Below are 27181 nucleotides of genomic sequence, written 5' to 3' on the forward strand. Positions count from 1 at the left end.
CTGTAGAGCCGCTTTACCTCATCCTCCAGATGAGGTAAAGCGGTATCTATACAAGGGATATGATATATCGCCATAGGCAAAGGTACTATACGTGCACCAGCCGCATGGTACCTGCTTGTTCAGCTTTTTCGTCTTGGTCTCCTTTGCATTCTCTTTCATTGGGTTCAACAGGCTCTCGAAGTCCGCATAGATGGCGAAGGGTACTGCTGACCGTCCTTGTAGTAGAGCCCCTTTTTTCACTTGACATCGTGATCTTGACCGCTTCGTTGTCCCTGCAGTAGGTATAGTGCTTGTCTCTCGACTCGATTGTTGGGAAGGCTTGTAAGCAGTTCAGGCAGAAGTGCATTTTTGCCGTATTTTTGACGGCTATATAGTGGGTCTTTTTGTCATCCGTGAGGAGTAGCAAATTAACCTGTTTCTCGCGTCCGTTGTGTGTCGATCCGCGCAGGATATTGATTGTCTTCCCAGTCACGTACAAGATGTTCACCGCGATGTCGGGGTTGTTCTTCTCAAACTTGGAGATGTCCTTGATGCTCGTGGGGAACTCGATGCCTTGCCAGTTATAGCACTCCGAATAGGGTCTCAGCTTGCTGATTCTCTGTGGATATCTAGCTATATCCTCGTGATGCAGAGCAGCGATAATACTCCCCTTGAAGCACTCCTCATCCTCGTTTTCGGGTTAATAATAGCTTTTTTGGTGGATATCCACTTGGGTGCTTCGATGTACGAGGAACCCCTCGTCAGTTTGAGCTTGTGAAAGTCTTCGTCGGGATGCATAATTCGACTGATCGTAAAGCCGCTCTTGGGACGCGCAGGATTTTGTACATGCGTCCTGACTTGGGCAAACATTGTGTCTAGCACCTCGTCCACGATGGTACCCTGGAAGACCGGTATCATGTTGCTATGGAAGACCTTATCCACCTCGATAAACTCCTTGGTACCCTCCACTGGCTTCTTCCAGAGAATCAGCAGACCCATATCTTTAACCTGCTTCTCAACCAAGGTTTTCACGTGTGATCGCACCATCCCCAAGTATCCATCGACATCAGTACCGTCTATGTCGGGGATGCGGAAACTTTGGAAGGTCCCATGGTGAGCATGCTTATGTTCCTGGGCCGTGAAGTCTTCTTGCGCCTATTGTTTAGCAGATTCGGTGCTTTCTTGCGCCTCTTCTTCAACTTTATCTGTCAGGGTCTTCCTGGCTCCATCATAAAGAGCAAGGATGCGATTTTTTGCTGATGCATATATACTTTGCACCGGATTTCTAATACCCTCCAGCACATACTTCACAAGCCAGTCAGACCACTCTCGCAATTTACTCTTTACCACTGGACGACTCCTCGCCATCTCTTGGCGTTCAAAAGCATTTATGGCGTCAATTGCGGGGAGCCGAGGGTCAATCTTACTCTTAATAGGACGGGTTTTTGTCATCCCCTGACGCTCGAATATATCCAAAGCCTCTGGTGTAAATGCTTGTGGCCTTGGTTCTGGAGCAGAAACGGGTCGTGGAGGTGCCTTCAATAAAACAACAAGGTCAGCTTTGCGTAGCTTGGAATAGCGTGTAAGTCCACGTGTTCTCGCGATAGCGTGTAACTCTTTCACGGAGTGTTTATTCATTTTTATTATATGGATTTCTGGTTTCAATCAACAATATTTCTAGCGCAGTCGTAGTTTGAGTATGGAGCTTTCCCCTACTCAATTGCGCATGCGTAGGACTTTGTTGATGTCAGCATTATCGCTAAGGCTTGGGTTGGGGAATTATCGGTTTTGGGATTTTAATGGAAGATTCGTTGGATTTACCGGATTTATCGGAATTGCCGAGAGGGGTGATTTCCCTTGTCGTCGTCGTCGACTGCGCTAGAACATACATTTTACATCTCTGCATGCCCAGAAAAATCGCGTTGCTTTTAAACAGCAATTACAATTCTTTCCACTAAAGATTTGTAAATATCATTATATATATATTGTAGTAGGAGTAATAATTTTTAAGCAGATAGCAGGTTAAAAATAGTGTAATGATTATTAACAATAAAAACATTATAGAGAATAAAAAACTATTAGTAAAATTATATAAAAAATATTAAATTAAGATTAAGACCTTAGCTTGAAATGTTTACTACAAGCCTCTTGCAAAGTTCTTAACTCAGAAGGAAAACTGTTCCGGGGCCTAGGTGATCGGAATTTAAAGGATCTATCTCCTAAAAAATCTGGACCTGGAGATGAGGTTGCAGATGTCCTACAAATATTAATGTCCTTCGTGTGGTGATTTCGTTCGTGTCTTAAATTACTATTGTGAGATGATTTCGCGACGTGTAACACACATGCTGGGGAAAAACGGGGTTGCTCCGCCTTAGCCACCTACCGCCCACAGTGGATTGAACTAGCATGGATAACACGACCGCGCGCCCTCCCTCCTAATCCCGCAAAAATTACGTGGTGGAGAGCAAGTAATATGGCTTCTATGGAGGGTGGAAAATAACAATCCAGAAATTGCAGGCAAGTTGAATGCTGGCACATTCATTTGTCAATTTAATAGAAAAAAAAAAAGAATAGGGACGTCAATTTTCAAACCTTTAGTCGCAGACGTTTCTTACTTATGCACAGCATTGTTAATGTATTAACAAGATCTGGTAGCAAGCCAGCCTGTCTAGCTATATATTGTTGTTGTCACATATATACCATGATTCCCACCCCAAACCTACTCAAGACGTTAATGTATGTTTTGCTTGTTTGCTAGCTGTTACTAGTGGACAGAGTGAATCAACAAGCTTTGCTTGCTAAATTGCCTGAGCATGGTTTTGACACATAATTTTTTGCATGCATGTGTAGCATTTTATTTTATCTGTGAGTTGTTTACCAAGCTTGGCCAAATCTGACTATGGTAAAAACTTTGTAGAATACTAATGTTTGTTAGGGTGAGTGAAACTACTCGCTGGGATATTCGGAATGAAAAGGACTTTCCCAGATAATAATCACGCAAGCAGAGAACAATAGAATTAGCCAATCAAAAAGCGCGGCCAGATTTTAGCCGCAGAAAAATCGTTTGAGACCCAGAGTAATTTTACCCACCTTAACTACTCCGATTTCCCGGTGGTAATAAAAAATACGCTGGGTCTCCTGGCTACAGTAAGTTCTTTCAGCTTTGGAATTTCCATGGAAAATGAACTAAATTATGCTTTCAATGCTTCCAAAAAATCGACTTTATAATCTCAGCAGTGATATAGTTTATGAATGATATTTGTTCCCTTATTTACTTTATCAAAATTATAATACGAATTGTTATAGAGAAAATAAAATACATATATATATATATAGGTTAAAATTTGCCAAATCAATCTTTTTATGGCAGTGATATCCTAATTTGACTATGGAACCAAAAAATCAGAACCAACCAATTATATATGTGTGTTGTTTAGTGTAAAAATATGTTTATTTTTTTTCTGGCCATCTCCTGAACAAAATAAACATTCAAACAAAATGTTTATTTTATTAAGAGTGCATAGCAAATAACTTTTAAATAATATTACATTTTAGTGAAGTATATATGCAAACAATACAGTTTATAAAAATGTTGAAAATGCATGTTATAATCGATTAAATTCTTTTCATATGTGACAAAATGGCACTCTTTGCAACAGGTAACTTTTTTCATTGAAATTACAGCATTCTTAATTTAATGGCAATGATCATTCTGTTAATGTATCTGTTTTGCAAATGCTTTTGGCTGGGGATATGTATTTATGATATATAATTACACTGTTGAATGTATCAACATTACACATGTTGAATGTATCAACAGATGCAACAGAATCAGTAATTGAAGTTATTATCCACTTAGCCAGAAAATCTTTTCTCTCTAAAATCGTTTTCCCAGCGCCTGGTGATCATGCCATGGGATGTAAAAACTAAATAACAATAAATTGCCTTAGAAAACCTTCAATGTAAAAAATGCAAAAGTTAGACTAAACTAGCATTTATTCCTTTAAAAACCTTAATACTGCCTGGTCCTCAGTTCCATAAAACTTTTGTGCTCTAAAAAACATATATAATTTTAAAGAAGTGACAATTTTTGAAGTTTTAAACACCTTACCTAACATGGAGACTTCCTTTATTCAATATTGTTATGTGTAATATACTTATAGTGTGAAAAAGAGATGAAAAAAGCAACCTTTTTTATGCATTATGCACTTTGTCAACTTTTTTTGCTCATAGATATATGGTCTGTAGGCCCAGAAGAAAAGGTGAAGCAAGAAAAAGTCTTTCAAGCTTTAAATCCTGTGAATGGTAAAATATCAGGTATGTGCAATTTGTGCTGTATAGTTTTATTTAAGTGCCGTAATCTAAGAAATTACGAAGGCACAAAATTAATGCATTAACACAAAGGAATTTAACGCAAATACATTTAACAATTTTTTAAAAAGGTTTTACAGCAACTTAACTAGCTGATTTTCAAAATTCATTAAAATGATTTGAATCAATGGCTGGAGAATGAATTAATCTAGAAAAATTGGTTCACAAAGTAGATACAATTTACTCATTATTTCTTAAAATAAGGTTTGATAAAAACCAAGGTAATAAACATCAAAATTTCACAAATGACTCTTATTCCTGTTCCCTTCTGTGAATTTGTGCACTATTATATTTTTATGTAACTTTTAATGACTTAATTATGATGCTACATTTTTTTTGTGGATTTCCATTCCAAAAATCACAGTCCATAGAATTATATCAGTGGAAAGAATAAACTTTGAATGCTTTGTGAATTTAGTGCAAGAGTGAATGTATTTAATACAGACGTTTTTCTTTATTGTTTTATTCTTACAGGTGAGCAAGCAAAAAAGTATTTTATGAAATCAAACCTTCCTACACCAATTTTAGGTCAGATATGGTAAGTTGCTTATTATTAAAACTTAATAAAGGCAAGTTTGGTTTGTTTCCTTGTACAACAAAAATGTTTCTTAAACTTGCTTGTATGATGCACATGCTCCTATAGGCATGACCGTTTAAAGCGTAACTTGAAATATTGACTGGAGCATACCAAAAGAAATAGTCCTATGCTCTCTATATAATTTTATATTAGTACACCCAAGTTTCATTTTTAAGTTGCTTATTATCTACCACATTTCCTGAATTTTAGGACTTTATCAGACCTTGATAAAGATGGTAGAATGACTTTGCAAGAATTTACCATAGCAATACATTTGCTGGAAAATAAAATGAAAGGGATAGAGCTGCCCAGAATACTTCCTTCAAGTTTAAAAACTTCAACTCACGCCTCTCATCATGGATTTCCATCACAACAGCCTATACAACCTATGTCTGTGGGAATGCCCTTATCAATGAATGGTGCACCTGGTGGCATGTTGCAGCCAATCCAAGGTCAAGCCGTGGCGGGAACAACAAGTATGCAGGGCGGTATGCCAATGGGCTTACAGCAGCCAATGGCAGTGAGTTCTATGGGTGTGCAGCAACCAGTTGGAATACAACAACCATTACTTATGCAACCGTTGGGTATGCAGCAGCCAATGGGAATGCAGCAGCCAATGGGAATGCAGCAGTCCATGGGAATGAACTATTCTAGTGGTTTTATGTCCACACCAGGACAAATTCACAGGGTTGGATCTGTCCCAGGTAACACAGGAAATTTTGGGCCCAACCAAAATACAGGTCAAAGTTCTTTCACTATGCCAAGGTCCAGTCAAAATCTTTCCACTCCATCAGTATTTTCAAGTAATTTTTCTGGTGCTGTCAACAAACCAACATCTTTGGACACACTCACAATGGATAATCTATCTGGCTTTAAACATGTTGGTGCAAGTGTTGGTCCACAGACTGGTGCAAATCAAGCAGGCCCAGCATCGTCACTTGGAGGCATCTCTGCTCCTAATCGTTTGCGTTACACACAAATGTTTAAAGCAGCTGACCATGAAAAGACAGGATATTTAGCTGGTAACTGATTTTTCTAAAAAGAATGTGCTAGAAATGGAGACAAAATCTTTTATGATACATGTTTTTTTCAGGTGAACATGCTAGACAACTTCTTATTCAGTCCAATGTGAACCCCCAGTTGCTTGCACAAATATGGTAAGTGTGATAGGTATATGCTGTGATACATTTTATGTATATGTTGTTTTCCTATTTAGCAAACCAACTGAATATCTAAACATCACCTTGTTTTTGTATTATTTATTCACGTTTTTATTGACCACCTGTCCACTTTTTATTTATTTTCATCGACCAGCAGTCCACTGCATGTAACTGAAATTCCAACTTTCAGTTCCATGCAAGTAATAAAATTTGCAGAAAAGAATTTGTTATAAAATACCAATATTAGGACCAACAATGAGTATGTTTATTATTTTTTATTGACAATATATTTCGGATAAACATTATCCATCCTCAGGTCTAAAAGCAAATAAATAATGTTAAAAACAGTTAAAAACAAGTATAAAATTATTCAACATATCATACATAAACTACACCTCACACTACAACAAATCAAATTTACAAGAAAATCTAAAAACAAAACGAGTTTAGAAGAGAGTAAGGTAATTAAATTTTTATTACCAATGCTCTGCTTCTATATTCGTCTTTTGTATTTAAAACCGGTTTGATGTAATTGATCATTAACGCCTCAAGAGTCATTAAATGATAAACGTTCCGTGTTGATGAACATAAAATTGATACATTTTCCATTGTTAAAAGATTATTGCAATCGTCGAAATGCTTTCCCACCGGACCAGTTCTTTTATGTTCCTTAAGTCGTTTGATTAAATGTCGGCTCGTCTGTCCGACATAGCACGAGTTGCATCGTGGACATTCTATTTTGTATACCAAACAACTTTTGAAACATTTTTCAATTACAGGTTTCAATGGAGGCAGAGAACTTTTCAACTTTTTCAATGTGAAAATAATTTTACACGGAATATTCAACTTTCTCATAGAAGTTTCAAATTTCTCCGAAACTCGCCCACGATATTGAATGAAAATCATCTTCTCTTCAGACTCTTCTTTCTCGTTTTCTTCATCAGGATTCTCGTTATCATTATTTTCCACAATCTTAGATATCGTACTTTTAATTATCGGGTCATAGAAAGCTTTCGGATATTGATTTTTCTCAAGAACAGTTTTACCTTTTTCTAGACTTTGGTGAAAATTCGACCATGTGCTACACGCTCGATGTATTCGATGAACTAGGCCGGATACGACTGACCGTTTATATTTCCGTGGTGCCAGTGAATGAAAGTTCATCGTCAGGCCTGTATCGGTAGCTTTCGTGTACCATGTCGATGATAAATTGTTATTTGAACGAATAATTAACATATCCAGAAAAGGTATAGACGTATTCTTCCCTTCTTTTTCAATGGTAAATTTGAGTGACGGATGCAGGTCGTTAATTTGTAGAAGTTTTTCGTCAATTCTATTACGTTCTATGTTTCTCAAAACATCATCCATATACCTTGAATACAGTACAGCATCGTCTTTGAGGATAGAGTCAAACTTGCTTAGCCAACCATTAGCGAGAAGTGGAGCTGGTGGGCTGCCCATAGCTAAGCCATCGATTTGCTTGTAATAACCATCGTGTGATAATAAAACTACGTCACGACTGCACAAAGAGACTAAGGTTTTAAAGGTTTCTTTATCTACAGGAGGCTGTTCGTATTTACCAGAAAATAAAAGCTCGGTGCAATCATTTATGGCTTCATCAAGCGGAACGTTTGTATACAAAGACTTTATATCAAAACTAACTAGTTCTTCGTTCGTATTAAGTTGAATTTGAGATAACAGATCAGAAATTTCCTTTGTTGAGGAATTGATATTGCACTCCTTTACAACAGATAACCATTTTGAAACTTGATTACCAATTTTATAGTAGGCTGAGCCAGGCATGGAAAGTACTGGTCGAACTGGTGTATCTTTCTTATGTACCTTCGCTAGGCCATATAGACGTGGCGGTTGGCTTCCTACTGGTTTCATCTTATCGTACAATGCGTCCGAGATTTTATTATCTTCTTTCAACAACTTTAACATGGATAAAACTCTTTCTTCTTCTTTAAGCATTGGGTGCTTCTCATTCTTCCTTCTCCCGACGAGTTTTTCAAATTGAGGTAAATCGGTGATTTCACTCATTTTATTATTGTACGTTTCTACTTTCATGATGCAAATTCCGATGCCCTTATCGAAAGGTAGCGCAACGAGGTTATTCTCTTTAAGGTATCTATTCGTCAATTGCAAATTTCTGGATCCTTTTTGTTTACTGCATCTTTTGATATATGCTAGTGTTTTAATATTCATATCAGTAATGACATCTTCTTCCACCTTTTGTCCTCTGCAAAATCTAATCAGATCATCAAGCTCTGTAAGAACGTCATTCTTATTAAACTTTCCAAGTACAGCATTTCTCGGACCCAGGGCTAACGTGTCCAAAACGTATTTTGGCGGATTTTTGTCTAACTGGTAACAGATCACAGTGTTATCAACGTTAAATAACGGTTTATCTTGTTCACTTGATAGTCTAGTGAGTTTATCATTTAATTTGTCAGTATGTTCTTTTTCATGTAGTCTGTTATGAATTCTTATGTGAAGTATAAGTGATGGTAAAAGCTTTATGTTGATTTTCTGTTTTAAAGCGTTTCTAGATTTCGTCAGTTTCTCGTTAACAGATTGTTGTTCACCTTTAGCTTTAAACAATTCCTTTCTCAAGAGTCGTAGTTGAAAGTCTTCTACTATTCTATCGTCGAAACAACCATTCTCCGGTATTCGAAACTTCAGAAACTTTGGGATAATATTCGCTCTTAAACAATTCTCTAGAAAACTGATACGCAGGCTGTGGCTTATTCTCTTTCGTTGAAATTTACGGTAGTCAAGAAAATATTTCCACCAGTCATTTCGTTTCAATTCCAATACAAATAACGAATAAGATAGAAACATTGTGGCTTCAGGATAAAATACCAATATTAGGACCAACAATGAGTATGTTTATTATTTTTTATTGACAATATATTTCGGATAAACATTATCCATCCTCAGGTCTAAAAGCAAATAAATAATGTTAAAAACAGTTAAAAACAAGTATAAAATTATTCAACATATCATACATAAACTACACCTCACACTACAACAAATCAAATTTACAAGAAAATCTAAAAACAAAACGAGTTTAGAAGAGAGTAAGGTAATTAAATTTTTATTACCAATGCTCTGCTTCTATATTCGTCTTTTGTATTTAAAACCGGTTTGATGTAATTGATCATTAACGCCTCAAGAGTCATTAAATGATAAACGTTCCGTGTTGATGAACATAAAATTGATACATTTTCCATTGTTAAAAGATTATTGCAATCGTCGAAATGCTTTCCCACCGGACCAGTTCTTTTATGTTCCTTAAGTCGTTTGATTAAATGTCGGCTCGTCTGTCCGACATAGCACGAGTTGCATCGTGGACATTCTATTTTGTATACCAAACAACTTTTGAAACATTTTTCAATTACAGGTTTCAATGGAGGCAGAGAACTTTTCAACTTTTTCAATGTGAAAATAATTTTACACGGAATATTCAACTTTCTCATAGAAGTTTCAAATTTCTCCGAAACTCGCCCACGATATTGAATGAAAATCATCTTCTCTTCAGACTCTTCTTTCTCGTTTTCTTCATCAGGATTCTCGTTATCATTATTTTCCACAATCTTAGATATCGTACTTTTAATTATCGGGTCATAGAAAGCTTTCGGATATTGATTTTTCTCAAGAACAGTTTTACCTTTTTCTAGACTTTGGTGAAAATTCGACCATGTGCTACACGCTCGATGTATTCGATGAACTAGGCCGGATACGACTGACCGTTTATATTTCCGTGGTGCCAGTGAATGAAAGTTCATCGTCAGGCCTGTATCGGTAGCTTTCGTGTACCATGTCGATGATAAATTGTTATTTGAACGAATAATTAACATATCCAGAAAAGGTATAGACGTATTCTTCCCTTCTTTTTCAATGGTAAATTTGAGTGACGGATGCAGGTCGTTAATTTGTAGAAGTTTTTCGTCAATTCTATTACGTTCTATGTTTCTCAAAACATCATCCATATACCTTGAATACAGTACAGCATCGTCTTTGAGGATAGAGTCAAACTTGCTTAGCCAACCATTAGCGAAAAGTGGAGCTGGTGGGCTGCCCATAGCTAAGCCATCGATTTGCTTGTAATAACCATCGTGTGATAATAAAACTACGTCACGACTGCACAAAGAGACTAAGGTTTTAAAGGTTTCTTTATCTACAGGAGGCTGTTCGTATTTACCAGAAAATAAAAGCTCGGTGCAATCATTTATGGCTTCATCAAGCGGAACGTTTGTATACAAAGACTTTATATCAAAACTAACTAGTTCTTCGTTCGTATTAAGTTGAATTTGAGATAACAGATCAGAAATTTCCTTTGTTGAGGAATTGATATTGCACTCCTTTACAACAGATAACCATTTTGAAACTTGATTACCAATTTTATAGTAGGCTGAGCCAGGCATGGAAAGTACTGGTCGAACTGGTGTATCTTTCTTATGTACCTTCGCTAGGCCATATAGACGTGGCGGTTGGCTTCCTACTGGTTTCATCTTATCGTACAATGCGTCCGAGATTTTATTATCTTCTTTCAACAACTTTAACATGGATAAAACTCTTTCTTCTTCTTTAAGCATTGGGTGCTTCTCATTCTTCCTTCTCCCGACGAGTTTTTCAAATTGAGGTAAATCGGTGATTTCACTCATTTTATTATTGTACGTTTCTACTTTCATGATGCAAATTCCGATGCCCTTATCGAAAGGTAGCGCAACGAGGTTATTCTCTTTAAGGTATCTATTCGTCAATTGCAAATTTCTGGATCCTTTTTGTTTACTGCATCTTTTGATATATGCTAGTGTTTTAATATTCATATCAGTAATGACATCTTCTTCCACCTTTTGTCCTCTGCAAAATCTAATCAGATCATCAAGCTCTGTAAGAACGTCATTCTTATTAAACTTTCCAAGTACAGCATTTCTCGGACCCAGGGCTAACGTGTCCAAAACGTATTTTGGCGGATTTTTGTCTAACTGGTAACAGATCACAGTGTTATCAACGTTAAATAACGGTTTATCTTGTTCACTTGATAGTCTAGTGAGTTTATCATTTAATTTGTCAGTATGTTCTTTTTCATGTAGTCTGTTATGAATTCTTATGTGAAGTATAAGTGATGGTAAAAGCTTTATGTTGATTTTCTGTTTTAAAGCGTTTCTAGATTTCGTCAGTTTCTCGTTAACAGATTGTTGTTCACCTTTAGCTTTAAACAATTCCTTTCTCAAGAGTCGTAGTTGAAAGTCTTCTACTATTCTATCGTCGAAACAACCATTCTCCGGTATTCGAAACTTCAGAAACTTTGGGATAATATTCGCTCTTAAACAATTCTCTAGAAAACTGATACGCAGGCTGTGGCTTATTCTCTTTCGTTGAAATTTACGGTAGTCAAGAAAATATTTCCACCAGTCATTTCGTTTCAATTCCAATACAAATAACGAATAAGATAGAAACATTGTGGCTTCAGGATAAAATACCAATATTAGGACCAACAATGAGTATGTTTATTATTTTTTATTGACAATATATTTCGGATAAACATTATCCATCCTCAGGTCTAAAAGCAAATAAATAATGTTAAAAACAGTTAAAAACAAGTATAAAATTATTCAACATATCATACATAAACTACACCTCACACTACAACAAATCAAATTTACAAGAAAATCTAAAAACAAAACGAGTTTAGAAGAGAGTAAGGTAATTAAATTTTTATTACCAATGCTCTGCTTCTATATTCGTCTTTTGTATTTAAAACCGGTTTGATGTAATTGATCATTAACGCCTCAAGAGTCATTAAATGATAAACGTTCCGTGTTGATGAACATAAAATTGATACATTTTCCATTGTTAAAAGATTATTGCAATCGTCGAAATGCTTTCCCACCGGACCAGTTCTTTTATGTTCCTTAAGTCGTTTGATTAAATGTCGGCTCGTAGATACCTTAAAGAGAATAACCTCGTTGCGCTACCTTTCGATAAGGGCATCGGAATTTGCATCATGAAAGTAGAAACGTACAATAATAAAATGAGTGAAATCACCGATTTACCTCAATTTGAAAAACTCGTCGGGAGAAGGAAGAATGAGAAGCACCCAATGCTTAAAGAAGAAGAAAGAGTTTTATCCATGTTAAAGTTGTTGAAAGAAGATAATAAAATCTCGGACGCATTGTACGATAAGATGAAACCAGTAGGAAGCCAACCGCCACGTCTATATGGCCTAGCGAAGGTACATAAGAAAGATACACCAGTTCGACCAGTACTTTCCATGCCTGGCTCAGCCTACTATAAAATTGGTAATCAAGTTTCAAAATGGTTATCTGTTGTAAAGGAGTGCAATATCAATTCCTCAACAAAGGAAATTTCTGATCTGTTATCTCAAATTCAACTTAATACGAACGAAGAACTAGTTAGTTTTGATATAAAGTCTTTGTATACAAACGTTCCGCTTGATGAAGCCATAAATGATTGCACCGAGCTTTTATTTTCTGGTAAATACGAACAGCCTCCTGTAGATAAAGAAACCTTTAAAACCTTAGTCTCTTTGTGCAGTCGTGACGTAGTTTTATTATCACACGATGGTTATTACAAGCAAATCGATGGCTTAGCTATGGGCAGCCCACCAGCTCCACTTCTCGCTAATGGTTGGCTAAGCAAGTTTGACTCTATCCTCAAAGACGATGCTGTACTGTATTCAAGGTATATGGATGATGTTTTGAGAAACATAGAACGTAATAGAATTGACGAAAAACTTCTACAAATTAACGACCTGCATCCGTCACTCAAATTTACCATTGAAAAAGAAGGGAAGAATACGTCTATACCTTTTCTGGATATGTTAATTATTCGTTCAAATAACAATTTATCATCGACATGGTACACGAAAGCTACCGATACAGGCCTGACGATGAACTTTCATTCACTGGCACCACGGAAATATAAACGGTCAGTCGTATCCGGCCTAGTTCATCGAATACATCGAGCGTGTAGCACATGGTCGAATTTTCACCAAAGTCTAGAAAAAGGTAAAACTGTTCTTGAGAAAAATCAATATCCGAAAGCTTTCTATGACCCGATAATTAAAAGTACGATATCTAAGATTGTGGAAAATAATGATAACGAGAATCCTGATGAAGAAAACGAGAAAGAAGAGTCTGAAGAGAAGATGATTTTCATTCAATATCGTGGGCGAGTTTCGGAGAAATTTGAAACTTCTATGAGAAAGTTGAATATTCCGTGTAAAATTATTTTCACATTGAAAAAGTTGAAAAGTTCTCTGCCTCCATTGAAACCTGTAATTGAAAAATGTTTCAAAAGTTGTTTGGTATACAAAATAGAATGTCCACGATGCAACTCGTGCTATGTCGGACAGACGAGCCGACATTTAATCAAACGACTTAAGGAACATAAAAGAACTGGTCCGGTGGGAAAGCATTTCGACGATTGCAATAATCTTTTAACAATGGAAAATGTATCAATTTTATGTTCATCAACACGGAACGTTTATCATTTAATGACTCTTGAGGCGTTAATGATCAATTACATCAAACCGGTTTTAAATACAAAAGACGAATATAGAAGCAGAGCATTGGTAATAAAAATTTAATTACCTTACTCTCTTCTAAACTCGTTTTGTTTTTAGATTTTCTTGTAAATTTGATTTGTTGTAGTGTGAGGTGTAGTTTATGTATGATATGTTGAATAATTTTATACTTGTTTTTAACTGTTTTTAACATTATTTATTTGCTTTTAGACCTGAGGATGGATAATGTTTATCCGAAATATATTGTCAATAAAAAATAATAAACATACTCATTGTTGGTCCTAATATTGGTATTTTATCCTGAAGCCACAATGTTTCTATCTTAAAGAATTTGTTGTTCACATTTACTAAAATTTAAATGCTTTTTGGTGAAAAAAGTAATTACAGCATAATTAGTGTCCATATTCCTTTAATCAATAAAATTAGACTGAGTAGGTGGTTTACCTTTTAAATAAATTGCTGGACATATCTACTAAGACCTTTTTTTCTGAAAATGTGAATTTCGAGTTACACCTTTATTATTGTGGCACGGCCAACATATTGCATACATAAATAAAACCAGAACTATTTCACAGTTTAATCTTGTTCCTTATAGTAAAAGTAAACAGACTTCATTAAAATCTTTGTTTCTTTAGTACAACATTTTCCTTCTTCCAGGGATCTTTCTGATGTCAACAAAGATGGGAAATTAGAATTAGATGAATTTATAATTGCTATGCATCTAATAGATTCCACCAAGATAGGAATAGCATTGCCATCAACATTACCTGCTGAGGTAATTCCACCAAATCTCCACAGCTCAGCTTTGGTTCGTAGTGATAGTACAGGTTCAAGAGGTCGAAGTGATAGTGTTAGTGAGGGAGCTCAAGCGGCAGGTATGTGTACCTTTAATATTCTGAACAACTTGGTAATCCTTGTAAAAATCTTATACAAAAATCTTACTCACATGTCAGATAATAAAGCGTTGATAATTAAAAAAGAAACAGTTTCTATTATGAATCATAAGTTGTTTAATAACATGAGGTATGTCTTCCTTATTTAAATTGACTTAAAAGTCACCATATTTTTTTATTTAAGACATCTTACACGTTTTTTTGTGGACTCCATGAACAAGTTACTTTTTTTATTATACTCCCAATATTCAATATATTAGTATATATTTTCCAACATGGTTAAGACTTGACTTTAATAGTTTCTATTTGGCAACTATCTTGAAACCATCTTGAAAAGTTTTAAATCTTATTTTTACCAATGTTTGACTTATTTTCTGTATTTTCCAAAAAGGTTTATAAAGAGTAATAACATAGGAGGAACCCTTTAGGAAACAAAATTCATGTGTAAAGAAACATATAACATAACAACTATAACAACAAAATATGCCACATTTTTTCGCAATTAGCAGGTGTCTTTCTGTTTGAAAATTCCCATTCATTAATAAATGTTGTGGCGTGTGGCCTTTGGTTATAGAGTTCGTTTCGCAATTACAAGGTCAGCGGTTAGGTTCACAGCGCGAGCATGTTTAGCAAGTGTCTTTACCACAGTTACAGGTCAACCCATGCCATGTGAGGGAAAATGGGTAGGCAGTGCTGGTATATATCTAATGTATATAATCAGAACACAGGACCCAAGTATAAATATTCAGAATAATAATAATAATAATAATAATAATAATAATAATAATAATAATAATAATAATAATAATAATAATAAATTAAGATATTTTTTTTCGTGAAATAATTTGCAGCAAATATATTTTTCTTATATACTTTTTTTATTTTATAAGGAACATTTGAAGATAAGAGAAAAATGAATTGGGACAAGGGGCAAATGGAGCTTGAAAGGCGTCGCAGGGAACTTCAGGAAAGACAACAAAGGGAAAAAGTTAGTAAATGGTTAAAAATAAGAATTAACTTTGCATGACCAGATAAAAACTTATTTCTTCAGGTTCTCACTATGCACAATATTTTTAACTGTTTCAGGAAGAACGGGAACGTAAAGAATGGGAAGAAGAAGAACGAAAAAGAAAAATAAGGTTATTTATCATCACCATAAATTATAACATACATTTTGGGAATATCACAATTATGTGGTAATTTATTATCATCATCATGTTTTAGGGAGGAGGCTGAAAGGCAGAGATTGCACAAACTAGAAAACGAGAGACGCCAACGAGAAGAAATGGAAAAGGAGCAAGAACTGCTAAGAAAGAAAATGATTGAACAACGACTTGTTAGTTTGTTTCTTCTTAGTTGTAAATTTAATATATTATTGCAATAACTGAGTTTCCATGTTGACAGTATGTCAGAAAGTGTCAAGGAACGTAGTGGTCAAGAGAATTAAAAAAGTTCATTTAAGGGATCAGTTGTGGAAAATATATAGCTTTTGTTGGCACGAATGTCCCCTTTGTTTTGAATTCTCTGATGCCAAAGATTTAGGAAGTTAACTACAATATAATGCTAATTGTGATTTGTGCAAAAGCCTCTGAATGCTTGTGACAATGAAGGAAACTCGTGGCATTTTTTTACATGCTACTAGCCAGAAACATCAGGAAATTTCACATTGATGGTGCAGCTTACCTTGTACCCATCTACATTTAGATTTTTAAAGTAATAGCATACTGTGCAAAGTCAATTTTTTTTCAAAAATATATACTTGTCCTTAAAATTTTATCTTTTGGCTGGTAAATGTCCCTTAATATGTTTTCAGGCTGCACAACTAGAAGCTGAACGAAAGCGCCAGGAAGAATGGGAAAAGCGTCGTAAAGAAGAACTATTAAATCAAAAAGATCACGAAGAAAATATTGTAAGAGAGTTGAAGAGCAGATTAGGTAGACTAAAAGATGAGCTGGCTTCTGAGGTATTTGTTTTTTCATACACATATTTAATCATGCTTAACTAACAGAGGCTTTATAGTAATATAGAATAATTGTAAAAAGAAACTTTGTTTTGCCTTGAGATTATTTTTACCATTTATGCTCTTACCATTATAGCAACTACCAAATTACATACGTTATTTGCTACACATGTAAATCATACTAAATTTAAACATTTTAAACATACAGGTACGTGTTACATACCATAAAAATGTTTCATTTTCACTAGTATTTGCTATTTTTTTATAAGACATCAAATCGTGACTCGTTATCAGCTAGTTATGAGCAAAAGAAGAGAGAAGGTTTAGAACTTCACGCTGCCATTGAAAAATTGAACACAACTCGTGATAACCGAGTGAAAGACATCACTAGATTGCAGACAGAATTACAAGTTTGTATTAATTTTGTTTTGCTTAAGTATGGGTGTTAACTCATTGTATTCTCATTGTCATCACAGCAAGGTTATATTTTCGAAAGCAGCTGTTCTTTGTGAACCTTTTGGGGAGTGTTGGTTACCATGAATGAAAACAAAATGTTTTTCTCGTAGGAATCAAGAATTAAGTTATCTTATTTGATTGAGGCTAGGGAAAAGTTTACTTTGGAATTGAACCAAAGAGATAATACAACCACAAGTAGGTATCTTCTGTTAAATGCAAATAGGACTGAGCAATTCACCTATGATACCTTTTGATTTCTGTTAATTATTTCTGATAATTATTTACATGTTACTCTTGATTTAAAATTATATTAATTAAGCATTTAAATAAGAAATCCTTCCCTTCCCCCACAAAATAATGATTGTAATAAGGAATCAAGTAGAAAGAGAAAGGTGCTCTATTGTAAGATTTTTTAAAATTAATCTGATCTTTTAGGTGAAGCTTTAGGAGCTATCAGGTCCAGTATTGAACAAATGAAAATGGGTATGACCCGGCTACGGAAGAATTTAATTTCAATTGAAGCCGAGACAGCCACTGTTTTAAAGGAAGCTAACACCATTAAAGAACAGCATCAGGTGTACCATTTTATAAGTTTTGTGACAAATATATCATTTTTGTTGCAATAAATTAGCTTTCTGTTTTGCAGAGCTGACGTAAACGTTATAATAATAAAAATAATAACTTTATTTGTTTTTATATTTACAAGTAAAAAATATATGCAGTAAAGCTCAAGTATAAGTAGCTCTGTATGTGGAAAATAGTCAAATTTTAAATAACATTTGAGACAATTGTGGATTATGATAGGTCAAAGGGTGGCAGAAGTAATCTTATGTTAACAATTACTAACTTTTTTTCAGTTTATGATTGTCATTTCTTTAATGTAGTGAACAAGTCTCATTTGTGTTAAGGATGACACATTTTACAACAAATACCAATATTATATTTTTTGTGTGTGAAGATTTAATTTACATGAGATCAAGCTTAGGTCCAAGGTATGGAAATATTTCAGCTATAGGGATTTTACGAAAATGTATACAATTTAGTAACTTAACAGGGATCCATCTTAATTGGCATATTGTGACTTAGATGAGGTAAAAGTAGGTAAGTCCAGGAGAAGTGAAAAACTGTCCTACCATTTTTTTTGGTTACATGATAAGATTTATAATTAGAAATATTAAAGCAACTAAAACTTTTTATAAAAAGTATAAATAAAAAGATGGGAATAGCCAAAAAAAAGTTGATATCTCCTATTAATAATTTGGAAATTTATTAATTCATTTTTAAGGAATTAAAGATTAAGTTGGAAGATAGACTAAATCAAAACTTGCAATTGAAGTCTCAGTGTGAACAAAAGAAGCGTGAGGAATATGAAAGACGAAGGACTATAGAGAGAAATGAACAACAACTAGCTGCTCAAAAAAGAAAGCAGGAGGAGATAAGAAAAAAACTGGAAGCTGACTTGACTCTGCAAAGGCAACGAGAAGAAGATGGTAATGTTCGTTTTATATAACTTTTAAGTACTACTACCATAACTGTTGATGTTGTTATTATTGTAGCCAAAAAAAAAATATTTATATGTTTTAGCTATGCGAAAAGAAAAGCAAATACAAGAAGCAACACAAAAGCAACGTCAGGAAGCTAGAAATGCTGAAATGGCTCAAAAATTCACTGCAGCAAAGCTACAGGCTGAAGAAGCACTAAAGAAACAGCAAAGTTTAGTAAAAGCACAGAATGAAGCTGACCTACAAATAAACACATCTTCAAAAATACCTCCACCGCGTCCACGGAGTAGACCGCAAGGTTCACCTGTTAAACAACCATTAAATATGTTTAATGTTGATTTTTCGAAAATTGAAAAAGACAACAAAAAAGAAGAAAATAATTCTTTTGCTGCTTTTTCTAATCAATCATCAGGCAATACTGATAACATTTTTAAAGCTGATTTTTCTGCATTTGAGGAGCAAGCAGTGGCAAAGCCCACAGAGGGTTTATTTGATGTCAATTTCTCTGCAGAAATGACAGAAGCTCCACAACATTCCACACCACCAATAGTTTCAAAAGAAACTCCCAAAATTGAATCACCAGTGGACAGTAAAAAAAAGCAGAAGGAGGAAGAAAAAAGACGCAAAGAAGAAGAGAAGAAAAGGAAAAAAGAGGAAGAAGTTAGAAAAAAAGAAGAAGCTGCAAGAAAAAAGGAGGAGGAATCACAGAGAAAGGTAGAATTTGGAATAATGTTTAATGTCCTGTCAATATTTGGATCATTTTCTTTGCATTGCCCACTTTTCTTCACAAAATGTTATTTGTATTTTAGGCACATAATTTTTGGCAAAAACATTTTTGATTTTATCTCTCTATTTTATCTCTCTAGGCTGCAGAAGCTGAGCAAAAAAGACTTGAAAAAGAAAAAGAGGAAATTGAAAGATTGAAAAAAGAACAAGCAGAACAAGATCGGAAGCTAGCTGAAAGGTTGCAAAAGGAAGAAGAGGAAAAAATCAAAAAAGAGCAAGAAGAACTAAGTAGACTGCAAGCTGAAAAAGAGAAAGAAGAAGAGAAAAAACGTAAAGAAGCAGAAGTTAAAAGAAAAGTGGAAGAGATGCAGCGAAAAAGGTTGGAGAAAAAGGTTAGTGTTATATGAAAACAAAGATATAGATGGAAACAAATAATTAAAATTTGAGATTGTAAATTTCTAAATATTGTTATATTGCACGCTTCAAACATTAATCCAAAATATTTTTACAGCAAGCAGGTATTGCTAAAGCTGCCCCTGAAAGACCAAAAGCTGCCCCTGAAAGACCAAAAGCTGCCCCTGAAAGACCAAAAGCTGCCCCTGAAGGCCTTCAAGGTAGGTGGTGGTTTTATCCATTACAAATATGATTGACATTTTGCGATTGATTTTTAATTACAAATTTAATTCCTTACATTTCAGCTTCAAATATGGAACAATTTGTTAAAAAGCCTATGTATAAAATGATGTTTGCATTTGAAGCAAGGAATCCAGATGAATTAACACTAGCTGAAGGTGATATTGTTCAGGTTAGTGTATTTGGAAAGTGTTCCGAGACTGAAAAACTTTTTTTTTGAACAAATTTAATATCATTATTAAACACCTTTTTTCATTTAACTTAGGTGGACGAAAATAATCAGAGTCCTGCACCAGGATGGTTATATGGTACATGTAAAGGAGTCAGTGGCTTGTTTCCAGCCAATTACGCTTCGAAACTACAAAATGATACATTTAGTGATTATGTTGACTTAGACCCTAGAGCTAACGTTAGTTTAGATTTTATTTGCTGTGTTTGTGTGCTCTTTTTTTATCCATTTCCATTTCACCTAAAAATGACTTTTTACAATTATATGAGGCTTTCTGACAATTTAGGTCAATGCTTTACAAAATTATGAAGTTCCAAAACCACTACAACCAAAGCCCAGACCAACAACTGAAATAGAGACAAAAGCTGAACCACTGCCGAAATTGAGATCGGTTAAAAAACCTGAAAGTAAAGAAAAGACAGCTCCTACTCGGCCGAAGTCAGCACTACTCCCTAGTGTTGGGCCACTAAAACCGTTACAACCAGTTGAGAAACCATCTGTTGTGAAACAACAAAGAACAACTGTAAAATCCACAGAAGTTGCTAGCAGTATTCCTAGCTATGATTTAGTTGCTGGCCCTCCTCAACCATACAATGTTGAAGACTTATATGCCCAACCCATAAAATCAAAATCGTTAGATAATGTTGCAAGTATTGCAGAGCCATCTCCCTTCCCTGATGACATGTATCAAGTCCCTGGAGAGGTATTATTTCACTATTACTTTGCTATAAATTATGAATTGTGGATTGTAGTTTACAAATGAATGTGAATAATTTCTAAAAAATGCTTTTTTTTATCAAAACAAAAAATACAAAAGTAAAAGAATAATTATTATGAAGAAAAAGCACACATAAGGCCAAAATCGCAAACCATCTCTTAACGATGCACTATCTCAAAAGTTAAATGATAAATGAAATTGATTACCAGTTGTACAGTTAACAAAGTAATCAATAAAAAAGAGAACCAAAGTTTAGTTTAGTGACTAATAGTTTCTACTGTCCAAAATATTTTCCTAACTTTTTTATTACCAACCAACTAAGATGTTTTTTACTGATTTTTGCTTTTCCTTTTTACAGTACATTTTAAGCTAGAATGCTTTAAAGATATGCACACGTTGAATATTCATAAATACTTATGTTAGGTTAAAATGTTATATAAGAAGGAGAATTTGTTGAATTCCTTTGCATGCATGATTTTTTATTCATTTTTATTTCAAATAGTCCGTTATTCCAAAAAATTAGTCAGCAAAAAGTGACCATGTTAATAAAAAATGTAAAAGATGATTAATATTTCCACAGACTAAACAATCAATCACATTTCAAAGATTAGATGCATCTAACTTTTTTTTTTAAAAAAATTTTAGTTGTTAATATAAACATGTTATTTTAGATTATGCTGGCTAACCCAGGAGGTCAGGAAGAGTGTATGCAAGCCTTAGCACTATATCCATATCGTGGCACAAAAGAGGATCATTTAACATTTGATAAAAATGACCATATCAATGTGCGAGAACAACAAGATCAATGGTGGTTTGGTGAATCAAATGGAAAGGTGAGACCTTCGTTCATGTTGGTTACTTTTCTTACGCTGCAAGTTACTGTTACGTTGAACGGTATCTTTTCTTACCTAGCCAAAAAATGGTCAAAATGTCCACCTTTAAGAAAGTGATATTTGTTGAAATTAATTTTTCTGATAATAACTTTACTTTTTGGTTCACAATTAATAGTTTTATTTTAAAACTGGATTTTAAACTTTATAGTACTTTGTTTTTATGGTCTCTCTGTTTTCTTGATTTATTCTAAACTAAATTCACATTAGATTGACATCAATGTTTTTAATTAATTTAGTGAAGTCATTACATTAGTTTCACCACCGTGTAGGTAACTAGGGACTACTGAGGACCGATTTAGGTTAATTTCCAAAGCTGGGAAAATTCACCTGTTGTGGAAATGATTATTTTAACCAGTTTACACAGTGGAGGAAACAACTGTCATCAAAATAAAATCAATTATCAAGCCAAGTGATTCATGGGTTATTCTAGCATCTCTATGTTGTCTATAAGCTAAAGGTGATAGGTTTGGCTAGTGATAAGCGTGTGCATTTTTTTATTGTCCAATCACTGGCTTCCAACCATTGTCTTTTATATCATCAGTTTGTTTTTAACATTGTAATTTTCAAAAATAAAACTTTTGTCAAATCATATATCTTTTTTAACAGAGTGGGTGGTTTCCGAAATCTTATGTAAAACCAGTTGGCAGTGGAGTTCCACAGAATACTATTCATATTGAAGCTATATATGACATTGCAGGAGATCCAGTAGAAAAGAAACTTAGAGGTGAATTATGTCGCTTTACAACTTTCTGATTCTATACACAAACCTAAGGTTTGGATATAGTTGGAAAAGTTTGATATCATTAAATTGTATTACTGTGATATACAAATTATGAGCTAAAACGTAATTTTAATTTTGAGGTTTATAACTGATTTGCTAAATTATTTATACCACAAACTTTTAGTAAGGCTAATTTTAGCTATCCTTAATTTTCGGGAATATATTAAACTAGTGCCTTTTGTGTTTCTTAATAATCACTCCCACTTCTTTTAGAATGTGTGGCAATGTTTGATTACTCTGGCCAGGAAGGTGACCTTTCATTTAACGAAGGAGATGTGATCGCTATCATCAATAATGAAGGTGATTGGTGGGAAGGAAGGTGTAATGGTAATGTTGGGATATTTCCAGCAAATTATGTGCAAATGAAAGAATCTACTAATAAAGAAACTACACCTGAGGTAACTTTCTGCAAGTTTTAATACACAAGCCTTTAAACTTATCATAATCTGATATTGTTGTTTTTAATCTTATCTGCTTCAAAGCCCAGGGGTAGACCAAGAAAGACTTGGCATAAGGTGGTAAGGACATATTTGATGCAGAGGAATTTGAGATTAGATCAGATTGAAAACGGGTTATTAATATACCCCGTCCAACCCATGCTAGCATGGGAAACAGACATTAAGCTGAGAATGATGATAATGATAATGGTTATGGATGCTCTTGTTTAAAATGATAATCCAAAAACTCAAATAAACACATTTTAAATTAAAAAAAAAATTTTTCCAATAGATTTTGTCAGTGCAGTTTATGAATCAAACTTACTGCTCCATTTTTTTTCTTCTACAAACTACAAATCATTGGCAAACACTTAGTTGTATTTTATAGAAGTATAACAAGTCCTAACAAACTATTATTATTATTATTAATCCGGGTATTTATACAGGATATTGCCACTTCAGTGTTGGAAACACTGTTATCAATGTGGGTCCTGTGATCGGAAGGTATGCATTAAGTATACACTGGCAATACCTACCCAATTTCCCTCACATGGCATGGGTTGACCCATAGCTGTGGTAAAGGCACTTGCTAAACATGCCCACGCTGTGGACCGAACCATGGACCTTGTGATTGCGAACGGAACTCCATAACCACAAGGCCATGCACCACGGCATTTTCTATCAACTGGAGTAAAAGCAGGTGGCAGATTAGCTTTGAAATTTTGGTAGTTAACACTCAACTCCATTTTATAGATTATTGTGAACAAGAAGCCGGAAGTTGCATCTGTCACATCTAAATACACTGCAGCTGGTGAGGGAGAAATTTCTATCAAAGTTGGTCAATTAGTTCATGTGTTGGAAAAAAATTCAAATGGATGGTGGAAAGGAGAGTTGCAAGTACGTACTGTACATTGTTATAAGGGTTATGAAACATGTTGTAGTTTTTTGCTTTGTTCACTCACAGAACGGTCTGACGGTTTTCATTAATTTCACTAGGGAACATCTAGCGCACTTTGTAATTAGGAACATTTTTAACGCGAAAATTTTTTGATGGTAAGGTAAACATTACAAAGTTTGTTTTGAATTTGAATTGCATAAAAGTCCATGAGCTGGTGCAAGCAATTTATTTTTGTTTTGTGTCAAGGTAATTCTTTTTAATACTTTGGTGTGAAATTCAGGTGCGTGGTAAGAACAAACCCAATGGGTGGTTTCCAGAAAGTCATGTTAAATTAATGTCAAAATCGAAAAATGAACAACCAGCTCCAACTCAAGCTCCTTCTGCTGAACATCATGGTGGTGAAGATATATACTCTGTGCCTATGAAACGAAAAGGTGAGCTCTAAATTTTACCGAATCTTAAAAACAAAAAAACCCAGAACACTGTTTATACTTGTTGGCAAGCTGAAAACTGGGAGAAATCCAGGAAAAACACACCCCAGAAAATCTCAGGACACTCAATATTTTATGGTTAAAGTCAAGAAAATATGATTTTTAATGCCTAAGTTTTAAGCTGATACAATAATACATCGTAATCCATAGTTTGCAACTAGTGCAGTAATTTTTTTTACAAAATCAATGAAGATATAGGCATCGGTCAGGGAAAAGTCAGCACATTTCTTTTAGGAAGTGACTAATCACTCTTCTGGAAGGTTTTTTTTTTAGATTCTTAAAAACTACAGGTTTTTACTATATTGTTTTAACTATGTTCAAAACCACAAAATATACTGTAAGATACGCTTATTAAATGTCATTTTTAGACCAACAAGAACAGGTGCTAGCCATATTATGCTACTAGTGCACCCATTTTTTCTCAGTCAGTGAAGATATTGCCATCAGTCTGGAAACATTCAACACATTTCTTTAGATGTGGCTAGTCTATTCTGGAAGGTTTTTTTTATAGACTCTTAAAACTACATGTTTTCACTATATATACTAGAAATTCGACGATTTTTTCACTTTTATAAACTGTTATTAAATGTCATTTTTAGATCAACAAGAACAAGTGCTAGCCATGTTTTCATACACAGCACAGAATGATGACGAGCTGACATTTTACAAAGGTAGTGTTATCAATGTCATCAGTAAAGATGCTGATTGGTGGAAAGGAGAACTGAATGGACAAATAGGCGTGTTTCCATTCAACTATGTACAAGCCTTACGCAGTGACATGCAAGAGACGACAAGCCAATGTAAGTGAATGCAAAGCTATTTGCATTTAGTATATATATTTTAGGAGAATTTTCTTGATAATTTAATATTGTTTTCTACCCAATAAAAGTCAGAATAGAGATATCTTACACATTATAGACAATAGACAATTTCTTCGTGGTGAAAGGATTTTTAATTTTTGTTCTTTGGGTTTCTGTTGCTATTACTACTCAGTAAAATGTGGTAAAATTTTCTATACTTGATCATTTGTATTCAAAACACGTGAACGTGAAATTTATGTGGGTTGATTTCTTGCTTTCCTCATCTAGTTTTTGAATTTAAAATTATTTTTTTGTACTTCAGTTTAAACATAATACCAGCATATATTTAATCTTTCATATTTTTTCAGGCACAAATATACAATATTTCTTTTACTTACTAAACAACTAAAACTTAGTTTGGCTGGGCGAGACCATGTCACGTTTAGTATTTTCTTACATATATTTATATATATATATATATATAATGTTATAATAAGTTTCTATTTGCGTATTTCTTTTTGTGTTTCTTTGAAAGTAAGATTATATGTTAACATTTCATAGCCAGCAGCAACTAATGTAATCAAAGACAGTTATTTAAATTTTGTCCATTCTTTTTTGTCAGCTTTTATATTGCTGCTGTGTTAATAAGCCACTACAATATCCTTCAAGTTAATGGAAGAAAAACGTTACACTGCTGGGTATGAAAAGTCAAATTTTTGTTCGATTTTAAAATAACAGTATGATTAGGTAGCGAATTGTAAAATTATTTTTCAACTTAATAAAAAATATTACTACTACTATGGAAAAAACGTTTTTTTCTTCCATTCTCTTGAAGTGTTTCTTTTCTGATAACAATGAAGAATGGTGTCATATTGAACACAATTTTCTAATGCTTGAAACAACTTCATTCATAGTCAATAAGTTGATACTAGCTGCTGTTTTTTTTTGTGTTGTTTATTCACCACTCAGAATCCAGTTGACTTGACCTTACCAACGATTTGCATTGAAAAATTCGGCAACTGATATTCAAACATTGTTTTTCACCCTCTTCTCTAGAGTTTGATATCTAAATTAAAGTTGAAAGGCAACCATTTCGAGCACACAGAGGATATTATGTTACTCTGGAGAGGTGCCACAATAAAGCAGAATTTGGCTATTATTACTAGTTGTTATTGCGTGAAAAAGTCACAGATTTGCCTGTCAACAAATAAACTTCTCTACTAGGAACGAATGAAACTGTGTGCATCTACTTGAAACACACAGAGTGTGGCTATTATTATGGACACTAGTTGTTAAAAATCTACTGGTTTGCCCGTCTGTAAATTATTTACTCTAGTGGGAAACCCATAATAAAGTTTTGCAAGCCATTTTGAACATACAGAATACAGCTATGTTTAAAAAATGTCTAATACAATGAATTCACGAAAACGCTTGATGCATAATCAACAATGCTGTTCTAACAATAATTAAGTAAAACGAATTTTTATGAAAATAAAAATTCCTTTTAAACTCTGATAATTAAATTTGTAATATTGCAAATAAAAAATACAAATAAGAAAGGAGTATAAATTATTAAACAAATCAAGTAAGAGAAAATCATAGACAGTTTTTTTTACAAATGCTTTTGAAAATTAAGTTTCACCACAAGAACTCTCTTTTTTGTTATTTTATTTGTAAAATTTAAACACATTACAACAATGTTAACTTGTGAAGTTACTAGTATTACTTTACCAGGTAAGTAGTGTAATTCATATTGTTAAAAACTTATAAGTAAATAAAATATACTATTTTTGGCGTTTAGGGTCTGGTGCTTTTGATTCAAAGTTATTAAAATCCATGTCAAAAACTGAACGACAAAGACAGGTGGGTTATCGTTTGCTTGAGTCTAGTTGTTTTTGGGAGGGGCTGGTTGGAGATAGGACGGGAGAGGTAGAAAGAAGGGTGACAGTCGGTTACCTACGGAGTAAATAAAATAAACTTTTGTCTAATCTTGAAAAAGCCTAGGTTTTAAGTCATACCTAACATTTATTTAAATTTTTTCTGCATGCTTAGAATATTTTCCAATATGAAATGAAGCCTTATTGTTTTTCAACTGGTATTTGTTTGAACATAATTTTGA

General features: G+C 34.1%; 1 protein-coding gene across 1 annotated transcript in view; it reads left to right on the plus strand.

The window, feature by feature from the left end:
* Positions 1-3510: 3510 nt before the first annotated feature.
* LOC130644531 (intersectin-1-like) overlaps positions 3511-27181 on the plus strand; it is a 32266-nt gene continuing 8595 nt past the window's right edge. The window contains exons 1-27 of the mRNA XM_057450177.1: positions 3511-3638; positions 4213-4296; positions 4825-4888; positions 5138-5949; positions 6021-6084; positions 14303-14520; positions 15429-15526; positions 15625-15677; positions 15763-15874; positions 16352-16501; positions 16768-16908; positions 17065-17149; positions 17390-17529; positions 18240-18444; positions 18539-19170; positions 19323-19574; positions 19694-19796; positions 19881-19987; positions 20081-20224; positions 20331-20747; positions 21434-21595; positions 22262-22379; positions 22650-22834; positions 23627-23770; positions 24052-24205; positions 24862-25062; positions 26864-26925. Coding sequence (XP_057306160.1) covers positions 3620-3638; positions 4213-4296; positions 4825-4888; positions 5138-5949; positions 6021-6084; positions 14303-14520; positions 15429-15526; positions 15625-15677; positions 15763-15874; positions 16352-16501; positions 16768-16908; positions 17065-17149; positions 17390-17529; positions 18240-18444; positions 18539-19170; positions 19323-19574; positions 19694-19796; positions 19881-19987; positions 20081-20224; positions 20331-20747; positions 21434-21595; positions 22262-22379; positions 22650-22834; positions 23627-23770; positions 24052-24205; positions 24862-25062; positions 26864-26925 — 4926 coding nt within the window. The 5' untranslated portion in view covers positions 3511-3619. The remainder of the gene's footprint in view (positions 3639-4212; positions 4297-4824; positions 4889-5137; positions 5950-6020; positions 6085-14302; positions 14521-15428; positions 15527-15624; positions 15678-15762; positions 15875-16351; positions 16502-16767; positions 16909-17064; positions 17150-17389; positions 17530-18239; positions 18445-18538; positions 19171-19322; positions 19575-19693; positions 19797-19880; positions 19988-20080; positions 20225-20330; positions 20748-21433; positions 21596-22261; positions 22380-22649; positions 22835-23626; positions 23771-24051; positions 24206-24861; positions 25063-26863; positions 26926-27181) is intronic.

This window comes from Hydractinia symbiolongicarpus, chromosome 5 (assembly GCF_029227915.1).
Source record: "Hydractinia symbiolongicarpus strain clone_291-10 chromosome 5, HSymV2.1, whole genome shotgun sequence".
In the NCBI taxonomy this organism is placed as follows: domain Eukaryota; kingdom Metazoa; phylum Cnidaria; class Hydrozoa; order Anthoathecata; family Hydractiniidae; genus Hydractinia; species Hydractinia symbiolongicarpus.